This window comes from Prenolepis imparis, unplaced genomic scaffold (genome assembly GCF_030444845.1).
Source record: "Prenolepis imparis isolate NDT839.2.m4 unplaced genomic scaffold, iyPreImpa1.0 SCAF_10, whole genome shotgun sequence".
Classification (NCBI taxonomy): domain Eukaryota; kingdom Metazoa; phylum Arthropoda; class Insecta; order Hymenoptera; family Formicidae; genus Prenolepis; species Prenolepis imparis.
The window spans coordinates 15439118-15458893 of NW_028141168.1; the positions used below are offsets into that span (position 1 = coordinate 15439118).

General features: G+C 40.6%; 2 protein-coding genes and 1 long non-coding RNA gene across 4 annotated transcripts in view; 1 reads left to right on the forward strand and 2 right to left on the reverse strand.

Annotated features, from left to right (window-relative positions):
* LOC145941778 (uncharacterized) overlaps positions 1–19776 on the reverse strand; it is a 186510-nt gene that overhangs the window by 128414 nt on the left and 38320 nt on the right. The window lies entirely within an intron of this gene.
* LOC145941782 (uncharacterized) overlaps positions 1–19776 on the forward strand; it is a 216563-nt gene that overhangs the window by 121719 nt on the left and 75068 nt on the right. The window lies entirely within an intron of this gene.
* The window catches only part of LOC145941867 (uncharacterized), a 27886-nt gene continuing 8276 nt past the window's right edge, over positions 167–19776 (reverse strand). The window contains exons 2-4 of one of the 2 annotated variants that reach the window (XR_014426241.1): positions 5101–5243; positions 2812–4860; positions 167–590 (exon numbers count right to left, since the gene is read on the reverse strand). Coding sequence is in view for 1 of the 2 variants with exons in the window: in XM_083048232.1 (XP_082904358.1) it covers positions 2917–4860; positions 5101–5243 (2087 nt within the window). In the remaining variant the exon portion in view is untranslated. Of the gene's footprint in view, positions 591–684; positions 4861–5100; positions 5244–19776 lie in introns of those variants that run through there. The other variant, XM_083048232.1, reaches the window with a different exon arrangement.

Below are 19776 nucleotides of genomic sequence, written 5' to 3' on the forward strand. Positions count from 1 at the left end.
CTACAAAATGTCGAAATGTTCGCCAATCTACGATATGTATCACAATTATTATGATATATACTTATTTATAACAATTTTGACTTTATTTCTTTTATTCACCTTTGAATTAAATAATTAAATAATTTATATCAATTTCATTATTAAATATTGTAATATCTTGCTGTAATATAAACAAATTGCACGCAGGGTGTATGTACGAAGAGAAAGAGGAACTTCACACTCAGAGATCTCCCTCTCCCTCTCTCTTTCTAATTTTATACGACCGTGATAAATCAATCTCTACGTATGCATGGATTTCTCTGACATAACAAATGGCGCGTAATCTCTGAATAGAATATAAAGTTGACACGGTGTAAGGATACACTGCTAAGAATAATATTTCAGTTCGATTGCTCCGATATTTCAGGTCATCCATCATCGTCACTTTCATCGCCGACACGACGAACCGCGCCATCTACGATCAAAATTTACGCGTTCCGCTTCCGCTCATGGTCAGTCCTTCGTTAAAGTTGCGATTTTCCATATCACTCGTTGACTTACGTAGGATGTTTACCGATTTCACATGGTCCTCGCTTCAGCGCACTTAACCGCTGAAACATTGAAAAGCAAACGAGAGATGCAATGCAGTAAGAAGATGACTGCTAAAAAAAAAAAGAGAAAAAAAGAAGAAAGAAAAGACACTCGTTACTTTTTGCTATGACCTCTGTATTTTGTCAAATGTATCCGTGAGTGAATGTACACGTGTGTGATGATAACTTTGTTTATACCGTGTCGAGGGCTCACTTGCAACACAATTATATATAGTCAGAATGAATAAACAATATACGGTTATCGTATCGCGCATATATTATGTACATGAGAATCTTTATATGAACAACGACGGCGCCTATATAATGTTTTATACAAAAGAGATTTGCGTATATTAAATATGTTGCCGCGAGGTGTAAATTAAAGTTACGCGTCCCTATCTACGCTTTTTTTTTTTTAACTTTTACAATTACCTACCGTGAGAAGAGACAATAATTTATTTGGTTCGCTTAAAGTAGCGCGCTAGAGTACAGACATTACAAAAGAAATGCGATTTGTGAAAAAATGAGATAATGCAACCGATATATTTATATATATATATATTTAATAGATATTAGATATTATACAATACACTCCCCTTTTTATCGTAGGAAGATGTAGATTATCGTTCGATATATTGCTCAACGTCGTGTGCTCGAATGTCATTGCAAGTAACATTACAATCCACGTGGAATAACATATCGATTTGAATTAATTTTTTTACAGATTCGTTTCATTTTTTCACAAAACGAACGGCGCAGGTAAAATTTTTTTTACAAGTGCATTCGTCTTTTCTCGCAACAGTGACCGATTTCAACTACTCTCTGTATTCGATAGAAGGACCATTTTTATAAGAGAGAAAGGGAAAAGAGAGACATCTATTTCCTGTGTTTAATTAAAACTAACGAATTGTACCTATTTCATTTTTTCAGAAGTTGTATACTCGGTATAGTAATCGTGTGATTGTGTGTATAAATGCGATTTTCTTATTCGTTTGTGTTCCATTAATCTATCTTTCATATAATATATATAAATATATACACGGTGTGTCATTATTATTATTGCTCATGCACTTATTCGTCTCGTTTCGTGATGGTTTGAAATCAGATATAATCTGTCGTTTATCGCGTTAATTGATTGATTATCACATGGGAATTAAATATTTAATATTTGCAGATGCGTGATTTACAGAGGGACTTCCTCAGGATTTCTTTTTCAATGATTTTCAAATACGGCTAAACTGCTTCGACCGAGCGTGCCAATGAAGTTATATCTCGAAAACGAAAGAAAACATTGTTTCGGTAATTTGCATGTTCTAGTTTTCAAACACCCTAACGAGATACGCTAATGTTAGAGACCGCCACAAGAAGAGATTGCACTTACACCTCGTGTTTTCGTTCACGAGAATCGCGAGATCGCGCTAGAAATCGAAATTTTATCCATATTCCACGATATAGCGAACTTTTTTTGACGTATTTACAACATTTTTGTTAAACCACAACTCGTATATATCAGTCTAGTATCACTTACAGATCACACTTTTCGTCTTCTGCGATTACGAGTGTTTCACGTCGAAACAGTGGCGATAAAAATTCACTTTGAATAAGTCACAGTTTAAAAAATTCTAGGATAAGAGGGAGAAAACTCCGTTTGTTGAACTTCTCGCTCCAATTTAAAATTAATAACACAACCATTGCACTCGTTGTCACTGTTTTACATCTGCCGAAACATATTTCAACGTTTGGAATGTAGATTGATAGATTGACATTCTGCTCGATGGGGTGAGAAATATTAAAATCGATATTTTACTTGGACGCAACATATAATTGTGGATCAAATTTATATAATCCAGACTATCGTTGCAACCAAGAGTAGTCGACAATTTCTCTGGTAATCCGGATTATTTGAGATATGCTTGCAGTTGTCGAACTTTAGTTTAAATCCCACACACGTTTCCAGATTTAATTATATTTACAATTATTCTAAATCAGTCCTCGCACCTTGAATATCGCGACTAGTCTTGAAGATAATTCCGCGAATCGCGAAAGGAGTTACTTCAAACTAGGAAATTATTCGACAATCAAGATGAAAAATCGCGATTAACGTATAGACGCGCACGATGTTGACGGTGTTTCTAATCTGCGCGAGAGCCCGTTGTATTTTTACACACAATATTCCTTTATACACGTAGCTTTAATAAATCACGAGTATACTAACGTATGTACAAATCACGTGGACTCTTACATGCGGCTCTTCATCATGACGATTAAGGTGGCTTCAGTACAAAGCGTTGAGCAGGCATTGCTCGTCGCCCCAGTCCAACTGGCAAGAGCTCTCGGTCTCGTGGACTCAGCTGAGCTGGTAGTACTCGGGTGCGAAGTCGTTCGCCAGATTGCTGAGGAAGTTGAAGTCGGATGAGCTGTTGCTGTTGTCGGCGGACGGTGGCGGCGGTGCCGCCGTCGCCGCCGAATGCACCGGATCGCCATAGAAATTGCCGTAATTGCCGTAAGATTCGTTGTTACTGTCGGTCTGGCCGGTACTTCCGGGTGGCGTGATAACCGCCGCGGTGGCAGCCGCGATCGCTGTCGCGGTTGTCGTCATTCCGGGTGCCGGGAATGGGTCGGGGGACGAAACGTAGCTGTTGGGGATGCTGGACGCCTCTCCACCCTGATGAACGTGCAGCTGACCCGTCTGCTCGTAATACGCGCCCGGATGGCACTTGCTGCCGCTTGGCCGATAATCGCTGGAACTGGGATGCATCGGCGGCTGATGGGTGACGTAACCCTCGGCGGTGTGCTGCTGCGGGTGTTGCTGCTGTTGCTGAATGTCGTTGAAGTAGCCGTGCTGACCGGGCACGACGGTGTGGCCGTGCGTCGCCAGGTTCTCCCCGGCCCCGCCATGATAATTGCCACCGGTCGAGTAACTCGAGTAATTCCCGGAAGTCATGTAGCCGTCGTTCGTGCCCTGATCGCTCGGCGTCGTCGAATATCCTTGACTGGTGCCATAGGCGTTACCGCCTTGCATACCCCGGTGATAAGCGTGATAGGGTGGTCCGGCCTGAGGATACCCATTGTACTCCCCGGTGCTGCCGTACTGCAGCTGCTGCTGATGGAACTGCTGCATGTTTGCGGCTCCGTACATTGACCTTGAAGTCGCGCTCGTCGTCGTTCGGGCGTGATGCGCCATTCTCGAGCTCACCGACTGGTTCTGCCTGACGTATAGAGAGTTCACTTCACCAGGGTAAGAGATTCTCGGTTGCTGATACGCGTCTCGGGAGCAGTAACTATTCTGCGACTGGGTCTGTTGCGTCGCCGGAGGTATGTTCTGCCTATTAGCGGGCACGCCGTTTCGATAATCGACAGCCGACGAGGACTGATACACACTCTGCTGCTGGAAATGAGCCTGCTGATTGCTCGAGATACCTCGACCACCATGAGGCGACATCGTGCCCGGATTTGAGGTGGCGTGCAGTATCGATGCCGGTAACGCGGTCGTAGAGGATGGTGAGCTACGTGGTCGCTGCATATAGGCCGCGTGAGTCGTCTGCTGGATACCCAGGGGGCTGCCCTGCTGAAGCTGGACGGAGACGGGGGTGCCGGGTGTCGAGGAGGGTGTGAGACTTCTCGTAGAATTCTGACCGGGCAAGACAGGCGTGCTGACCGTCGAGTCCGGCATGGCCAGTAATACACCGTTGCTGTTCACCGAGCACATGTCCTTCCCGCTGGCCGATGGCGATTTCTTGCTCACCGAGATCTGCTGTTGTTGTTGTTGTTGTTGCTGCTGCTGCTGTTTCGCGGTGTTCGGACTCTTGTGATCGCTCTCGACCTTCACTCTCACCTCGCCCGACAATTTTTTCGTCACGCTCGGTGATGTCACTTCGCTTCCATCCTGCGACCTCGAATCGTCGTCCACTATCATCTTCTCAAACGAGCTGGACACGCTGTTGGTGCTGCCGACGCTACTGGCGCCATTGCTATTCGTGTTAAATCCGGTATTACTGTTATTGTTGTTATTGTTATTCGTTGCGCCAAGGGTGTTGTTGTTGTTGCTGCTTCTTCGGCCAGAAGAACCTAGATCGGTAACGTCGCCGGTGAGAGTGCTACCGACATCGCCCACGCCCGAAATATCACAGTTATGACAGTTCTTCTTCTCGTCGTTGTCAGGGGATAACATTTTGTCGCCTTTAGGCTTCTCCATGCCGTCCGATGTAGAACCGTCCTTCTCGTCGCCATCTTCTTTGCTTAGCGTTTGCCGCTTGTGTTTCATTCGCCGATTTTGAAACCAAACCTTCACCTGTGACAATTATAATGATATACATATTTAACTAATTACTTTTTACATACAAAAAATAGATAAAAACGTAATAAATTTATGTAAAATTATGGATGACTATTAATACAATAAATAAAATTTACAATCTTTTAAATATATATATATATAAAATATAAATAGGATATAAAATATAATATGAATAGGATATATGAGAGATATAATGCATAATTTTTTTATAGCATAGTTGTTTCTATCTGTTACCTGTCTCTCTGTAAGATCTAGTGATGCTGCGATCTCTATCCTTCGCGGTCGACAAAGATACTTGTTGAAATGAAACTCTTTTTCCAGCTCGAGAAGTTGGGTATTCGTGTAGGCCGTTCGCAATCTTCTTGGTAGGCCATTCTCTGCAAAATAAAAAAAAAGTTCCACTCTTCGACGTTTGCGCTTATATTAAATTTAGAATAATATAATACACATTTTCTTAGGTACGAAATCAATTCAGTAACTGATTTATTCTCGCATTTCAAATAAAATATTGTTTAAATATTTCATTGTGTTAAATATGTTTACGCGAAGAAGCATATTATTTAAACAATTTATGTTTTATCCTTTGCACATTGAAGCTTTTGCGTCCCCGATATTCGCGTCGCCTTTATTGCAACGATGCTCACTTTTTGTCTCTTACAGGAAGTAAATGGTATTCTAATTAATGATCATTTAAGCAACCTAAGCGCGCTATGGAGAGAGAAAGAGAGAGGCAGAGGGGTAGGTAGGGAAGGTGGTTGCGACATGACATCCTTAACAATGCATAAGCGAAGATTCCCGCGTGGCGAAAAGGCCTATTCTTGTTCCGGCGAGTTACTGGGCTCCTTAGAAACTTTTGGGCAAGTTTCCCACCGGCGCTACTCCATGTCGATACGAAACACCTCCTAATTGTTATCGGACAAGAAACTTGTTCCGCGATAACAAGAGGAATGCCACGCGGGATCGGGAAGAGCGCGAAAGCGCAGACGACGGAGACAGAAAGAGAGATAGAGAGGGAGAGAGAGACGATGATGTAAGGAAGGAACCGCGGCTTATATATATTCGTGCAGATCTGATCTAGAAAGTAGCGACCAAGTATCTCACGGTATTTTGTCGAGGCATGTGACGTAAGAGTAATTTCTGCCCAACTGCTGTAAACAATTATTAATAGCCGCCTATCGTAATTACGAGAATTCGCCGCACACCCCGAGGAGTAATATTTCAATCAAACTTGATGGCTCTCCGCTGGCTTGCGTTGTTTACAAGACGTGTCTTGACAAATTCTCTAGGAACAATGTATACTTTATCATGGATCTTTGGAAAAACCTTCGCGCATACTCATCCATCTATCTGTGTGTGAATATAAGTTTGAACTGTTCAAAATACTATCATCTAAGAACGTAAGAGGAAAAACCTTGAGCGGGCATTCAAAGAGAAAACTATTTCACGCCGATATTTTATTCCATCGGTCATCTGGCCACCTGGATTTTGAGGTTTTTTTTTTTTCTTTTTTTTTATCAAGGATCATAAGGGTGTTACACTTTTTTACGCGTTGCCGTATCGCGAGAGAAGAAAAAAACCGATACGGCGTGACGTTGGACGAGGGGAGGCAGCGAAGGGAGGGGGAGGGGGATGGTTCGTTTCGTAGGGCCGAGATGCTAAACTACCCCATAGCGTGCGAGCGGATGTGGGGTGCCTGAGGGATGGTTCGACAGTAGGATGAGTCGTCAGGGGTTAAAGGAGAGAGAGAGAAAGAGAATGATTGAACAAAACAGAGGAAAAGAGACGGGAAGAAGAGGAAAGCTAAAAAGAGGAGGATGTAGTGACTGAAAAAGGTTGGAGAGAATACGCGTGATAAAGATGATTAGAATGAGAAGGAAGAATGGGAGAAAGAGATAGAAGGAGAGATAGATAGATAGAGAGAGAGAGGATACTCACAGGGACGAGGGAGAAGGGTGTAGACTGAAGATGTAGTAAGCTTTGAACCTAGCAAATCCTGCACGTGGAGTTTCCATAGGGCGAGGGCGACGGTGGCGAGATGAAAGTATCGCATGATTGACGTGGGCCTCATCAGCATTTCGGTCTTGCGATTGGTTGGACGAAACTGTCGATCAAACTCCACTCCACGCCCTGTATCTGTTCAATCGTTCCAGGAGTTTAATTCAATCCGACGATGAATACAGAGCAATATTGGGATGGCAAATAACTACCCGATATATATATTATATATATATATATATATATATATATATATAAAATAAATGAAACATATTTAAATTATATTTAAAGGAAGGCATATTTTATAGAATGGTGGAAGTAATCAAATATTGCTCGCTCGCGTTTCTGAATAAAATAACGTTACAATATCAGTAATCCTTGCTAATCTAAATTAGTGACATTTCTGCTTTGTAACGGAAACTTTTTCCGAGACCGGACGCGAAAATGTGTCGGCGTTGTTGGCGAGCTTCTCGTTCTTGCGAGACGATGTAGCAGATGACGAACTGTCAAGGCGTAGTCAAAATGAAGAGCGCGACCTGACAGGATCGTATGTGCGAGGTGAGAACGATAGAGCACGAAAATAGAGTTTGTATTTTCGTATATCATGTTGTTAGAGAGTCTCGTCTACTACGGTTCATCCGGTTGAAACTATTACTACAAAAGTATTTTGTAAAAGGAATTATTAAACATTTTTTAATGTATATAAATTTTATTAAAAAAAAATATATAGATAGTAGTTACAAAATTAGCGTTTATATGAATTAATATGTACAATTATATTAATATCAACATTGTTAAATGCAGATTTTTCCTATAATATGTATCAACATACTTAAAAATTAATGTCTTGAATTCTATCTAAAAGTTAATTCTATACTTGAGACAACATGTGTATGTAAAATTAATTAATATATATATTACAAAATAAAAAATCGCGCAGAATGATAATAATTAATAATAGTTGAAATTTTTTATTTCATTTCTTATAATTTATATAATCAGAATCTTATTTCATTATTTTCATAATAGGCAATTTGCTTTTATTCATGGTAAATTTGCCAATTTTACGGTCAATTTTAATGAGAAAGTGACAAAATATTAAAGAAGCAATAATGTACAAAAGCGACATTAGAATAACGGGCTTATAACGTTAATAGTTTCTCAATTGTCGATGGAGCAGATGCTGATGTCCGTGACAAACCTGACAGCCGTCGCTTCGCGGGTTCTCGTGGATATATAAGTACGAGTTTATACACTCGACAATGTTTCTTTTAATGAAACACTACTTTGCGAGTAAGCTTTCAATTATGTGATGCTTTTTCGTTACTTCTTTAAAAACACGTGTTAATCTCAATGTAAACTTTTCATCAAACGAAATTTAAATCAATATACGAAGTGCTTTAATGGGACAGTTGTTATAAGAGATATGTGAAAGCTTAGATAGAATGTGGAAGCTGGATAGAGTTGAAAGCAATGATTTTTGTCAAAGTATGTATTTTTTAGAAAGATGTTTTCTATCTGTCATTTCGTATTTTATTTTCTCGTATGTGATACGCGCGAGTGATGTATTTCTATATATTTTTATTTTATTCTATAACAATTAGATATTATAGATATTATTCATTATTAATATTATTGATATAAATAATGAACATTATAGGCATTTTTGTGAAACGTTACATAAATTTCAACGTAATACTTTCGACTTAATGTTTCTTCTTTGGCATTTATTTGAAGATGTCAACACACAGCGATAATGTTAATGATGTTGTTTTGTCATAAAAAAAATTATACTTAATATGAAATTCCGTCTCATATTCATGATGCACGCTCTGACTTTCGCAGACATTTTGCGTAGAAACTTTTGATCATACGAAACAGTAATTAAAGAAAATAGAAGCAGAAGCGATCCGCACGCAACCCATTGTTCAGTTCCGATCCGTGTCCCTTCCATTCTTTCGCTCTTCGCTATGCTAGAATGTTTACGAACAGCTGGTGAAATTCTCATGTACTCTCCGCTTTCTTAATTTTTGTATTATTCCGCTGCACACTTATATAGGATTAATCCGCAGATATTATCGTCAAACGAGCAATAAGAAAAGAGTGTCTTGGAGGAACATGGTCGGTTGAAGACGCGTGGAAAAAGTGGATCTTCAAAGTGCATAAGTAGTTTACACGCGACATCGAGTCGTCCGGATCACGGATTTCCCTCCCGCCTTCGGTTCCCGCTCTCGTTTTCTCTAGATTGGACCAGGTCGTTTATAGACAGGTGGGAAGGGTCACATGACGGGCGTCTCTGTAATTTGTCTTTTGTTTCCCCCCGCGCCCCTCGAGGAAGAAAACTTGCAAGAGGAAGAACAAAGGGCGGAAAGAACTAGCACTTGGAACGTTGCGGAGAGAAGAGAACGATTACCTCTCTTCGTTCCTATACCTCAACTTCTCTTCCTCTCTTCTCTCCACATCTCGCTCCCTTCACCTATCCTTTCCTCTCTCACACTCTCTTTCTGTCTCTCTCACTTGTTCTTTTAGTATCGAGAGAAACCTGCGGCGGCGTCGGCGGTGTAAACGTATGAAAAATGAGTGACGAGAATTTGAAACAAACGAGAAGACAGCCGGTTCTATGTCCGCGCTTTGACGTGTCCGAAACAGGTAGACGGCGGGTCAGTGAGGAAGGTTACTGTGATCGATAACTTTTTGATCGTTTCGGACTCCTTCGGGCGTTTTCACCCTGCGCCGAACATTACAAATCTGGGGAGATTCTGGGAAACGATCTACTTTAAAATACAGCAATCTTAATATCTTATTAAAAATGATATCAAGCTTCGCTTTTGCGAACCGCCTCGCAATTTTTTCTGGTTGCGGAACATAATTCATTCTAAGATGTATCAAACACACCCTTTAGTACATAATAATATAAAATTCTTATATAATTAAATAACATTTTTTTATTAACAATATTTGTATAAAACAAATCACATTTTACATATTTCTTTTAAAAAATTCAAATAAATAAATTTATATTGAAATAAATATTGAAAAAAATAATATTTTCGTTAGATTAAATCGATATTGAAAGCGGTAATAATAAAAATTTGCATCATAATGTTCTGTGCTTGTTTGAAGCGACGGAAGAATTATTCATCGCGTAAGAATAAAGTAGGTATTTAATACGCCATCGGGTAATTTGTGGCGGGAGAAGCGAGGGGTGGAGAAGACTCGAACGTGGAATCGGCATAAACTGTGGCTCATTACAGATTTAGAGCAAGACGTAGTAGTAGTAGTACGAACCTAGACGCAACGAGGTGAGGGGGCAACGAACAAAACTAAACGCACTGGGAACCAGAATGAAGGGAGTCGAAGTGGAATGGCTGGCAGGAAGGGCTCTCTCGGCAGCTTTGGTTTTGGTGGGCTGTCGGGGGTTGCGGCCTCTGCGCTCTGGATACGAGCTATAATCAATTAACAGTGAGCAAAACAAGAACCGCGGCCGACCACACGGCCGCAAAATATTTCGTACCTTCCTTGTTCGGCTGGAACCCCCATCGCTTCGTTCACAAGTGGTTATCTCGCTTGCTGATAGGGCTATTGTCCGAAGGAATTGATTCTTGTACCGCGACGATTACGCGACAATTTAGGACACTGATACCACCACAATTTCAACCATTGATATTTGAGTTGGAAATTTGTATTCATCAACACGATGGCATTGAAATATCGAGCTGTCATTATGTTGGTAGCTTCTATACGCAAAACACTTGGACCGCAAGATCATGCAGCCATTTTGTAGGCTTAAATTTTAATAGATAATATTGGGAAAATATTTGAGAATTATATGCACATTTTTCTCCTTTAAAATGATATTTAATAATATAATTGTCTTTTTTTTTCTTAAGTAATGTATTTGTCGCATTAATTTTATGCAAAAAACGACACGATCATATTTGTTTATCGCGAGATATTCGTTTGCTTTGACTCATGACCGTATGTCTGTATCTCTTCGACTTAGTTCTTGTCTGGCATAATAGCACTCGAGATATTAGCATAACTTTTTATATAGTCATCTTGTTGTAATGACGGAAAAAGAGAGGAGTCGCGCGGCGAGCTAGCTAGCTGGCGTGTAGAGCAGACAAGAAGAAAAGGCGGCTGATGCGGGAGGGAGGGGTGGGAAAGGGGGAGGGAGGGAGGAAGGAGAGAGAGGAAGAATAAAAAAGGATAGAAATACAAGAACGGAAGAACGGGATGATGGTAGGAAAAAGATATAAAAGCGGCACGAAGATTTGCGTGTTCGAAAAAAGTTGCTGGCAACACCGCGAGCCGTCGCCGTGCGCTGGTGGCTTTGGTGCTGCTGATGTTGAAGACACGGCAACGTCGGCACCGACCGCGGCGGCCATGTTGCGGCCGTGCAAGCACAGGTTCGCCAACCTGTGATTATGGTGGGCGCGACGGCGAGCGGCCCTTCGTGCAAGAAAATTGGACGTAGGGATCTCTCCCGCGGTGAAAGAAAGGCAAGACGCACGGTACACGCGTGGTTCAGACTGGCTGAATACGTCAGAAGGCGTTGCCGATGCAACCTGCAATCATCATCGGGTTGCGACGGGTGGTGCACCTACTTCGACTTCTTCTTCGTGCACGAGCGGCCAGGTTTCGCCTCACCCGGGTTGATTCGCGATAAAAGATTATGTTACAAAGGGTGGCGAGCCTGTGGCGAGTTCAAAAATTGATGTTCGCAAAAGTTGCAGTAGCATGAGTCGTAATTGGGAGGGATACGATCTTTGATTAATGATATCTTTATCTCATGGCACTCTCTATAGTTGTTATATTTCATAATAAAGAGACTCGGGCGCGACACTTTGTGTGACAACCATCGCGGTTCATCTTGGAAGCCTTCGATTAGACATGTATACCGCACATTTATGACAATTTCGTCAAATGTTTATTTCGCGAATATATTAATGTAGAACGTCTCTCTCTACACGCGTTTTTGATTGGCAACAAATCTCTGTTTAGCATGTGTCCGGCTGTGATACAAACCTCAGCAATCACGCAATAAGATATATAAGTGGGGCTAACACACAACCAAGCCAACTGGTATTTTACTCCGCCGTTAGCGATTGGTTGGAGTTAATTTTGCAATTATATTCGCGCGTATATTCCTAGACCGTATTGTTGTATGTACAACTCACGCGTTTAGCATTTTGCCGCTGTGTGTGATTTTTCCTCCATAATTACAAGTCTCGTGCAATTTAAATAACGGGTTATATAACGAAGGAAACCGATTTCCAACACATATCTTCATTATCTTAACTCGCAGATTGAATATCAATGTCCGAGTCGTGATTCGTAGCGTCGTTGCGATAATTTCTGAAGCGTGTGTGTCTAATTTTACAAATATTTTATAGATAAATATGTTTCTAGAGGATAAATAGTAATATCCGCGGAAAGAAAGTAGACGTTTGCTCCGATTATGCGACAGTCTGATTATAAGTTGAGCGCAACTCCTGATACACGATATGCGTCGTGAAAAAATGGTCATGTTAAAAATCTTTAATCATAGTACCGTGTCTCTCGAAGAAGAAAGCAGCCGCAAAAGAGGGGCAGTGATACTTGAAGCTTAGGGCGCCTCGGGTACGCGAAACGGGAGTGGTCTCCAGGGGGGGATGAAAAGCCATCTTTCCATTAGACGTGAGATTGATTTTGTGAGCGCACCTTTTCGTAACGAGATGTCGGTGAGATGCCCTGACGTTCGAACACTAATGTGATTAAAATAATCCGGCGATGATTAAAATACATAACGGTTCCTGATTTTCCCGGAGATCAATTACCTTCGGGCTTCTTCTTCACCACGTGGCAAATTGAGGATAAAAATAAATCGAGGCCTATGCATACGTGCGTGCTCCGTAAGGGTGCGAAGATATTAAGATTCTTCGAAGAGAGTTTATGAGTGCGATGAGCAAAAACGGAGAGAATTATGAAATCGACATTAGTAATAATTTTGCAAGTTAGTATTTTAGGTTTGTCCTCGTAAATATTTAATACTTCTTCTATCGTGCTCAGCAAGCGGTCTCTCTCTCTCTTTCTCTTTCCGAGAAGCGAATTCGAAACTAATTTCACGACAATTTGCACGCGCGTGGAACGTGGAATCCTTCAACAATTTTTTGAATTATGGTTCGAGTTGAGAGATTCTCATTACATCCTCCATTCGCGTTATACGGCCGCCTTTTTCCTAGCTCTTCCCGGAGCTCTTCTTGTCCCGGAGCAAGCTCTTCTTGTCTGCCGCCGTTCGTCTTCGAATAACCTCCCCTTCGCCTCCTCTGGGGACCGAGAAGTCGCGCAGCCGGATAAAAAGTTTATTTTAATCTTTACAAATTTTAAATCCTTCGCGGCTTACCCCAACGTCCACCGTAAACCGTCGCGACAGAAAACAAGAGAGCTGGGCTCCTCCTTTCTTCTTTCATCTTTCGCAACCTCCCCTTTCCCCTCTTCACCCGCGCTTCGTAAATCTCGTATCTCCTTGATATTCTTGCCGAATACTTTGAAAAAATTTCCTCGTTACGTGACTACGGCAATTCCACCGCGATGTCACATTTTTTCGTCCCACTTTGTCTTGTTTAACTTTAATTATTGTACGCTGTTACAGTTTTGTCTGTGAATACACGTATATGTACCTTTGCCTTTACTTCGATAATTGGACGTTATCAAAAAACGCTTGTTACATATTTGAATCGCCAACTCATCGACAGAATCGTAAAGTATATCCTAGGTATACCCTCGAGCATTTATTTATAGATGTAACTCTGAGGAATTGTGTATACATATGAAAAAAAACATAGTAACGTAAATTTTTCACGTACCGTCGATAATAATGCGTACCTCTATTCGGATCAATGTTGCCGTAACGATCATATTATTATTAGAATTTATATTTGGATTTTTTTTACACGATATCGCTTTCGATTGAACGGATATTACGTGCATCTATTTTCGCGTACTTTATTGTAATATTGATAACTCGCGAGTAAATTAATTCCGCACAATATTTCAATATATAATATAATATTTATATAAATATATCGCGTAATTATATATTATTGCAATTTACGAATATTAATACAAATGTTATAACGTTGGCGACGCTATTCCGCGCTCGAGAGAGAGTGAAGAATCGTACGCGATGTGTTTCGACGGATCAATATCGCAGTAATTAGGCGTCTGTCAGCTGGCTCGACTCACGTCTGAAAAGAGGAGCATGGTCGATAACTGCGAGCAATTTGTGCACGCTGTTTTCTTTTCCAAGTTCTCCTGCGTTTATACATATAGTAGTACTTATAAATGTGTTTGGCCACATCATCTATTAACTAGTGTCACATATTACCGTCGCTTTCCATAAATAAGCGAGCAAACATACGAGCGAATACGGTTCTACAATTAATCTCAGAATTAGCTTTTATTGGAACAATTCAAATCATCGAACATTTTTTTTTCTCGATATAAAAAATTAAATAATTACATTTTATTGCAATTGTGCATATTAGGCGGAAATGAAAGGATCGGAGAGAGAGGAGAGATTGAACGAGTATTTTCAATAATGTGTGCAGCAGCTATAAAGTAGCTCGGTTGTTATGAAAGATACGTATATATTTTTCACGAGTGAAAATTATGCGTAATGTGCGTAAGTCGTCGAAATTCTGTCTTCACCTTCCGCGTGTAAGTATGGCAGCAAAACAAAGCCGAGGGCATACGCTTCATTAATCGCGTTACCATGAGTTATTACGCCTGACGTAACGAATGAACAGAAATCTTGCCGATTATTCGAATTAGCCGAGGAAAACATCTACCGAAAGGGAAGTTTGGTTCTAAGCATGCACATCAGGCCGTCCATGCGGCCAATAGGAAGTGACGTTTATACGCAGCCGGCAATAAATTAACTAATATTACGAGTTACCTTTAATTAGTCTCGACCCAGCGGCACCGCGAGGTTTCCTTTTCTGATTTTTTTCCTCGCTTTACCACGACGAGCGGATTATTAATTACACGAATTTCTTAAGAACGTTCGTTATACACCGGTACGCTGGGCATTTCAGGTAATTACAAAATCACGTGATTGACTTACAGCGAAACGCCAAAAGAACCGTTTCGAAAGCAGTTTTAATTATCAATTTCCGCTGAACGCGGCGATTAATTAATCGGCAAGAGAGAAGTAACTATTATCTCACAATCTGAATGAGGACGCATCGGATGTGCGATTCCTCTTTAACTCTCTATGCTTTTTTTATTCTCCATAATTTTTTTAGGAAACCGTAAATGTAGCAATAAGTTAGGAAATCATTCAAATCAGGAAAGAAACTTTTATTAAAAATTGTTATCAATTATATCTAGAATGTATAAAGTTTTTTAAGATTATTTATGAGCTTTTTTTTTATTCTCCATATTTTTTAGATAACTATAAATATAGTGTGTTAGGATAAACTCATCTAAATCAGAAAAAAAATGTTTATTAAAAATTGTCAATTATATCTGGAATCTATAACGTGTGTTAAATTATTCATGGGCTTCTTTTCATTCTCTGTATTTTTTAAGTAATCGTAAATAGCGCGTTAGGATAAAATCATCCAAAAATCAGGAAACTTTTATTAAAAATTGTTATCGATTATATATCAAGAGTCTATAACGTTAGATTATTTATGGCATATATTATTTCCAAGTGTCTCTCGTGTTGCGCGCTCCTAAAGTCGCATCAGAAAGTAGTAAGCGGCACTTGTTCGTCGAAATTACGGCGCTGATCGTAAGTCCTAAAACGTGCCCGGCATCTTAAAGAGAGGGAGAAAGAAAGCGTCTCGTCTCGAAGATATAAAAGGTGCGAACGGAGAAAGAAAGCGGAGGAAAAGGGGTGGAAAAGGGATTCGGTGGTTGCAGTTAAATAAAACTGACAAAAATCGGCCCCGGAGGGCACGAAGGGTCCGGAGCTCTCTCCGGGAGGAAGGAAGACGACGGGGAAGGGAGGGGACGGATACGTGGAGAATACTCAGACGGGCGCCATGTGTATAATAATGTTAAAGAATGTTAAACGCGGGAGGGTTCTGAGGGATCTCCGAGCCGCATACATTAGTTGTTAACAATGCTATAAAGGACACTCGCCCCGTGTCTCACCCTTCCTTCATCATGGGGTACGGGGTACAGGTCTTCTCTACCGCGACCAGATTTACGAGCGCTCCTTTCCGTGCGATTCTTACGTAACGCACTTCGGTGAACAGCAGAGTGTATTTGTGTTGGATTCGATCTCGACGTGTAAGGATTTAGCAGAATAATGTAATTTAAGCGAGAAAAATCATGAAAAATTGAGAAGGATCGTGAATTATTGTTGTCTCATACATATATATTGTTACACCGAATCCCAAGAGTCAAAATATTTAAAAAAGTATTATATATTCGTATTTTAAATATACGTTCCCCCGACTTTTCAGAGATGCGTTTGAAAGAGATTACTCTTTAGTGATAATGGCGCGCTAATGTAGTCTGAACTCTAGAGTTCTAAAGTCCAGTACGTCCTAAGCAACCCTGCGTGTAATAATTTACCACCCGTGTCGACTCGTGCACGCGGTCAACCCTCGTGATAATTGTTTAAACCGACCACTGGCCACCCCTTTAGTCTGACTCGAACACCAGCCTGAGACCTATTCGCCTCTACGAGCTTCGTGTACTTTCTATAGGGCGTACAGAGGAACTTCATTACAATTGAATTACGTCTCTCTTTCTACGGTTGTAAATCTATTATATTAGTAAAATAAACCTTAACTTCTTTCCTAAAAGAAATTATTATTATTTGTCAATTTAATTCAAAACTCGTAAAATGTATAGACGCGCACACACAGCCATAGACAATATTGTTCGCAATATAATTTGAAGTTTAAAAAAAAAAAACGAATTGTATTAAATCTGTTGGGTAACTTTATCGAACTTTGGCCGAGGGAGAAACGCGCCGAGAACGAAAAGTTATCTCTTCAGGGGATTGATCAATGGAATTTCTAGCTCTGCTCCACCAACTTTATTCAGTGTTCTCTCGAAATGAAAGATATTTTATATAAACACTATATACAACAAAACTGGAGATGCATTTATTTTATTACAATATATCGGAAGATCCTCCACGTTGCTCTTGATGTACAAATATGAAAATAAAATTCGATGTAGCATATTGCACGTTCCATGATATTTTCTAAAATAATATAAATGTTTGAACGAGAGAGGAAGATAAATGAGAAAATATGAAATAAAGCTCCAAAATAAGTAGCGCGAAGAACGAAGGCACCACAATGGATAGGGTTTGGATGGTCTCCAAGAGATATAGCGACGGCGGAAAACGCAACGACAAGTGGAAGAGAGCAGAAGAAGGGGGAAGGGGAGGGGGGAGGGTAAGGAAGGATAAAGAGCCCGAACACTCGGTCGAGTAAAACGAATCCAGAAGAGGAAGTCTGGAAGAGCGAGAGTGCGATAGCGAGCAAATAATAGGGAAATGATTTGCTCCTTGTTAGATAAAGGCCCTACGAGGGGACTCGCGAAAAGAAATATTGCTCCCAATGAAAGGAAGTGTGCTACACGGCGATGGAAGGGAGGCGGTGCTCAGTGCGAGGGAGTACGAGGGGATGGATCCATTCACTTGTAACTGCTCCTCCGTCGTGTCGGGTCATCCATACGCGAATTCTGTTCGATTAAGAGTTAAATAGTACCGGCGGGCTTGTCGCATATAAAACCGACCACACATTTCCGGGATTCCCTTATCCTTATTGCTCCTGTAATAAATCGTGTTTTGCCAGCGTGATATAGAGATATTATGCGTATCATTATTTATCATGTAGATTTTCAATTATAATTTTTTTTTAGTTTCACGCTGATCGCTCGCTATATTAGCGTTATTTATGAATTTCAGGAATATTTTTATTAGAAGGTTAATTTATAAAATTAGTTATATTAAGCTGATAAACGCGCGAATCGGAAGTATACAATATTTTGTTTAGTCACTTTCATCACTTTGAAATCATCTGCTGTCCCCCACAGCCTATTACAGTTCAAAATCCAATCATGAATTTTATATTAAAGTATCTTTTCGTGCGAGCAATCAATAAAAGACGGCGCACTCTCATCAATTTCTAATATTAACTTTGTCTTCAAATTAAAAATTCTAATAAAATATAGATTTATATTTGTGTTCCACAAAGAGTCTTTTGAAATTCGGATGATGCGTTTTAGCTTCAAATAACTACATTCCTTCGAGTGCCTATGATCGAGCTACGATTTATCGAGCTACGAGATTCGCGGCTGGAGAACAAGGTGTTATTCGAGCGGTGTAAAGGGATTATGGTGGAGGCGCGATTCTGGGAATGAGTCGACGCGTTCAAAGCGAACGAAGAGGGTGAAGGCTGGCACTCGCGCCGCTCTCTCGGGGGATGGTGGACGTTCCGTGAAGGACGGTTCGCGAGGATGTGTTGGTAGGGTATGCATGGCGGCGGAGAGTCCAGTAGCGATCATCAATCAGAAAGGCAGTCAGCCGTCCGTCAGTCGGCCGGCTGGTCAGCCACGTCCAGCGTTGTACAGAGTTTCGCGCGGGAGGTTTCCTACCTACCTACGAATTCGCGAGTCATGCTTGGACTGTCATCCTGACAATCGATTGAAGCCGAACACTAACATCCAATTCTCCGGAATTGTTCTTTCCATTATCTCGCCAAGTCTGAGGATTCTATTCGGCCTTTCCGCGCGTTGCGAATATACAGATGTACAGTCCAAAACGCAGAACTAGTTCTCGTTTATTAATAGGAAAATAAGATTGCGACATAGCTTGGCTCGAATAATCTGTCTCGAATCATTTGATGTAGTAACGAAAACAAGAATTTTGTTAGATATAGAAATTTCTAATTCAGTTAATTAATATTAAACTTGATAAGACTATAAACGTAAAATTATATGAGAATGGGGAAAAACAAAAATATAAAAGAAAAATTTTCTGCTACACAATATATTATATAATATTAAATAATTTGTCACGATGGAAAGAATTTTATATCTAATTGCAACAACAGCGACAATTTTCATGCAAAAATTTCTTTTCTTCGTATAATGAAAATGCGCGATAACGTGCATAAAAAGGATTTGAGAAATGGCGATCTCGATTCGCGATTCACACACATATTTATATCAGAGATCAACAGAATTAGAGAGTAGAAAGTAGATATAGTAATCTCATGTCTCCCTCTTCAAGAAAAAAATAACCTTTTTCAAAGGCGTCTTGGAGAGAAGGTCACTCTAAGGGGTTTTCTTCGTACGACACCCTTCCGAAACGATATAGGGGGCTAAAAATATTTATCGATAATTGTGCGAGTTGATAATGAACTTTCTACTTTACTCTTTCTCTCTCTCCTTTGCTGTTATTACTGTCGAAGTTTGATGTAGCATGACTTTTTATTGGCGTCCTGACATTTTATAAACAGAGTGGCACCGGCTGGATTTTCCCGTCGCGACCAGATCCGACTCGGGGATTTGAAAATCTTTCAGCGCGATATTGGCCTGGCCTGGCTAGCTAATTACTCCAGACAGCTCCACTCTTCCCCTTCCAACGATTTCCCCTCCGTCCTTCATCCCTATTCACTCTCTTTCTCCTGTTCTCTCTTTCCGTTAGACTTACAGCGTCCACCCTAGCGTAACCGTGCGTTGTCTTCGCGAAAGAAAAGACGATAGGGTAGGGTGAGCTCTCCATTGCTCTCGGGGCTAATGTACCCTAAAGTACTTAGTCCACGATGGTTGTAAATGTCCGCGTGATTGCCGCTAAGTTAATTTTAAATCTGTGTTAATGCGTTATTTACCCGTGAAATGACGAAATTTTTTGAGCGAAAAGAATATTTCGAATAATTCGAATCTACTTCGCAGAAT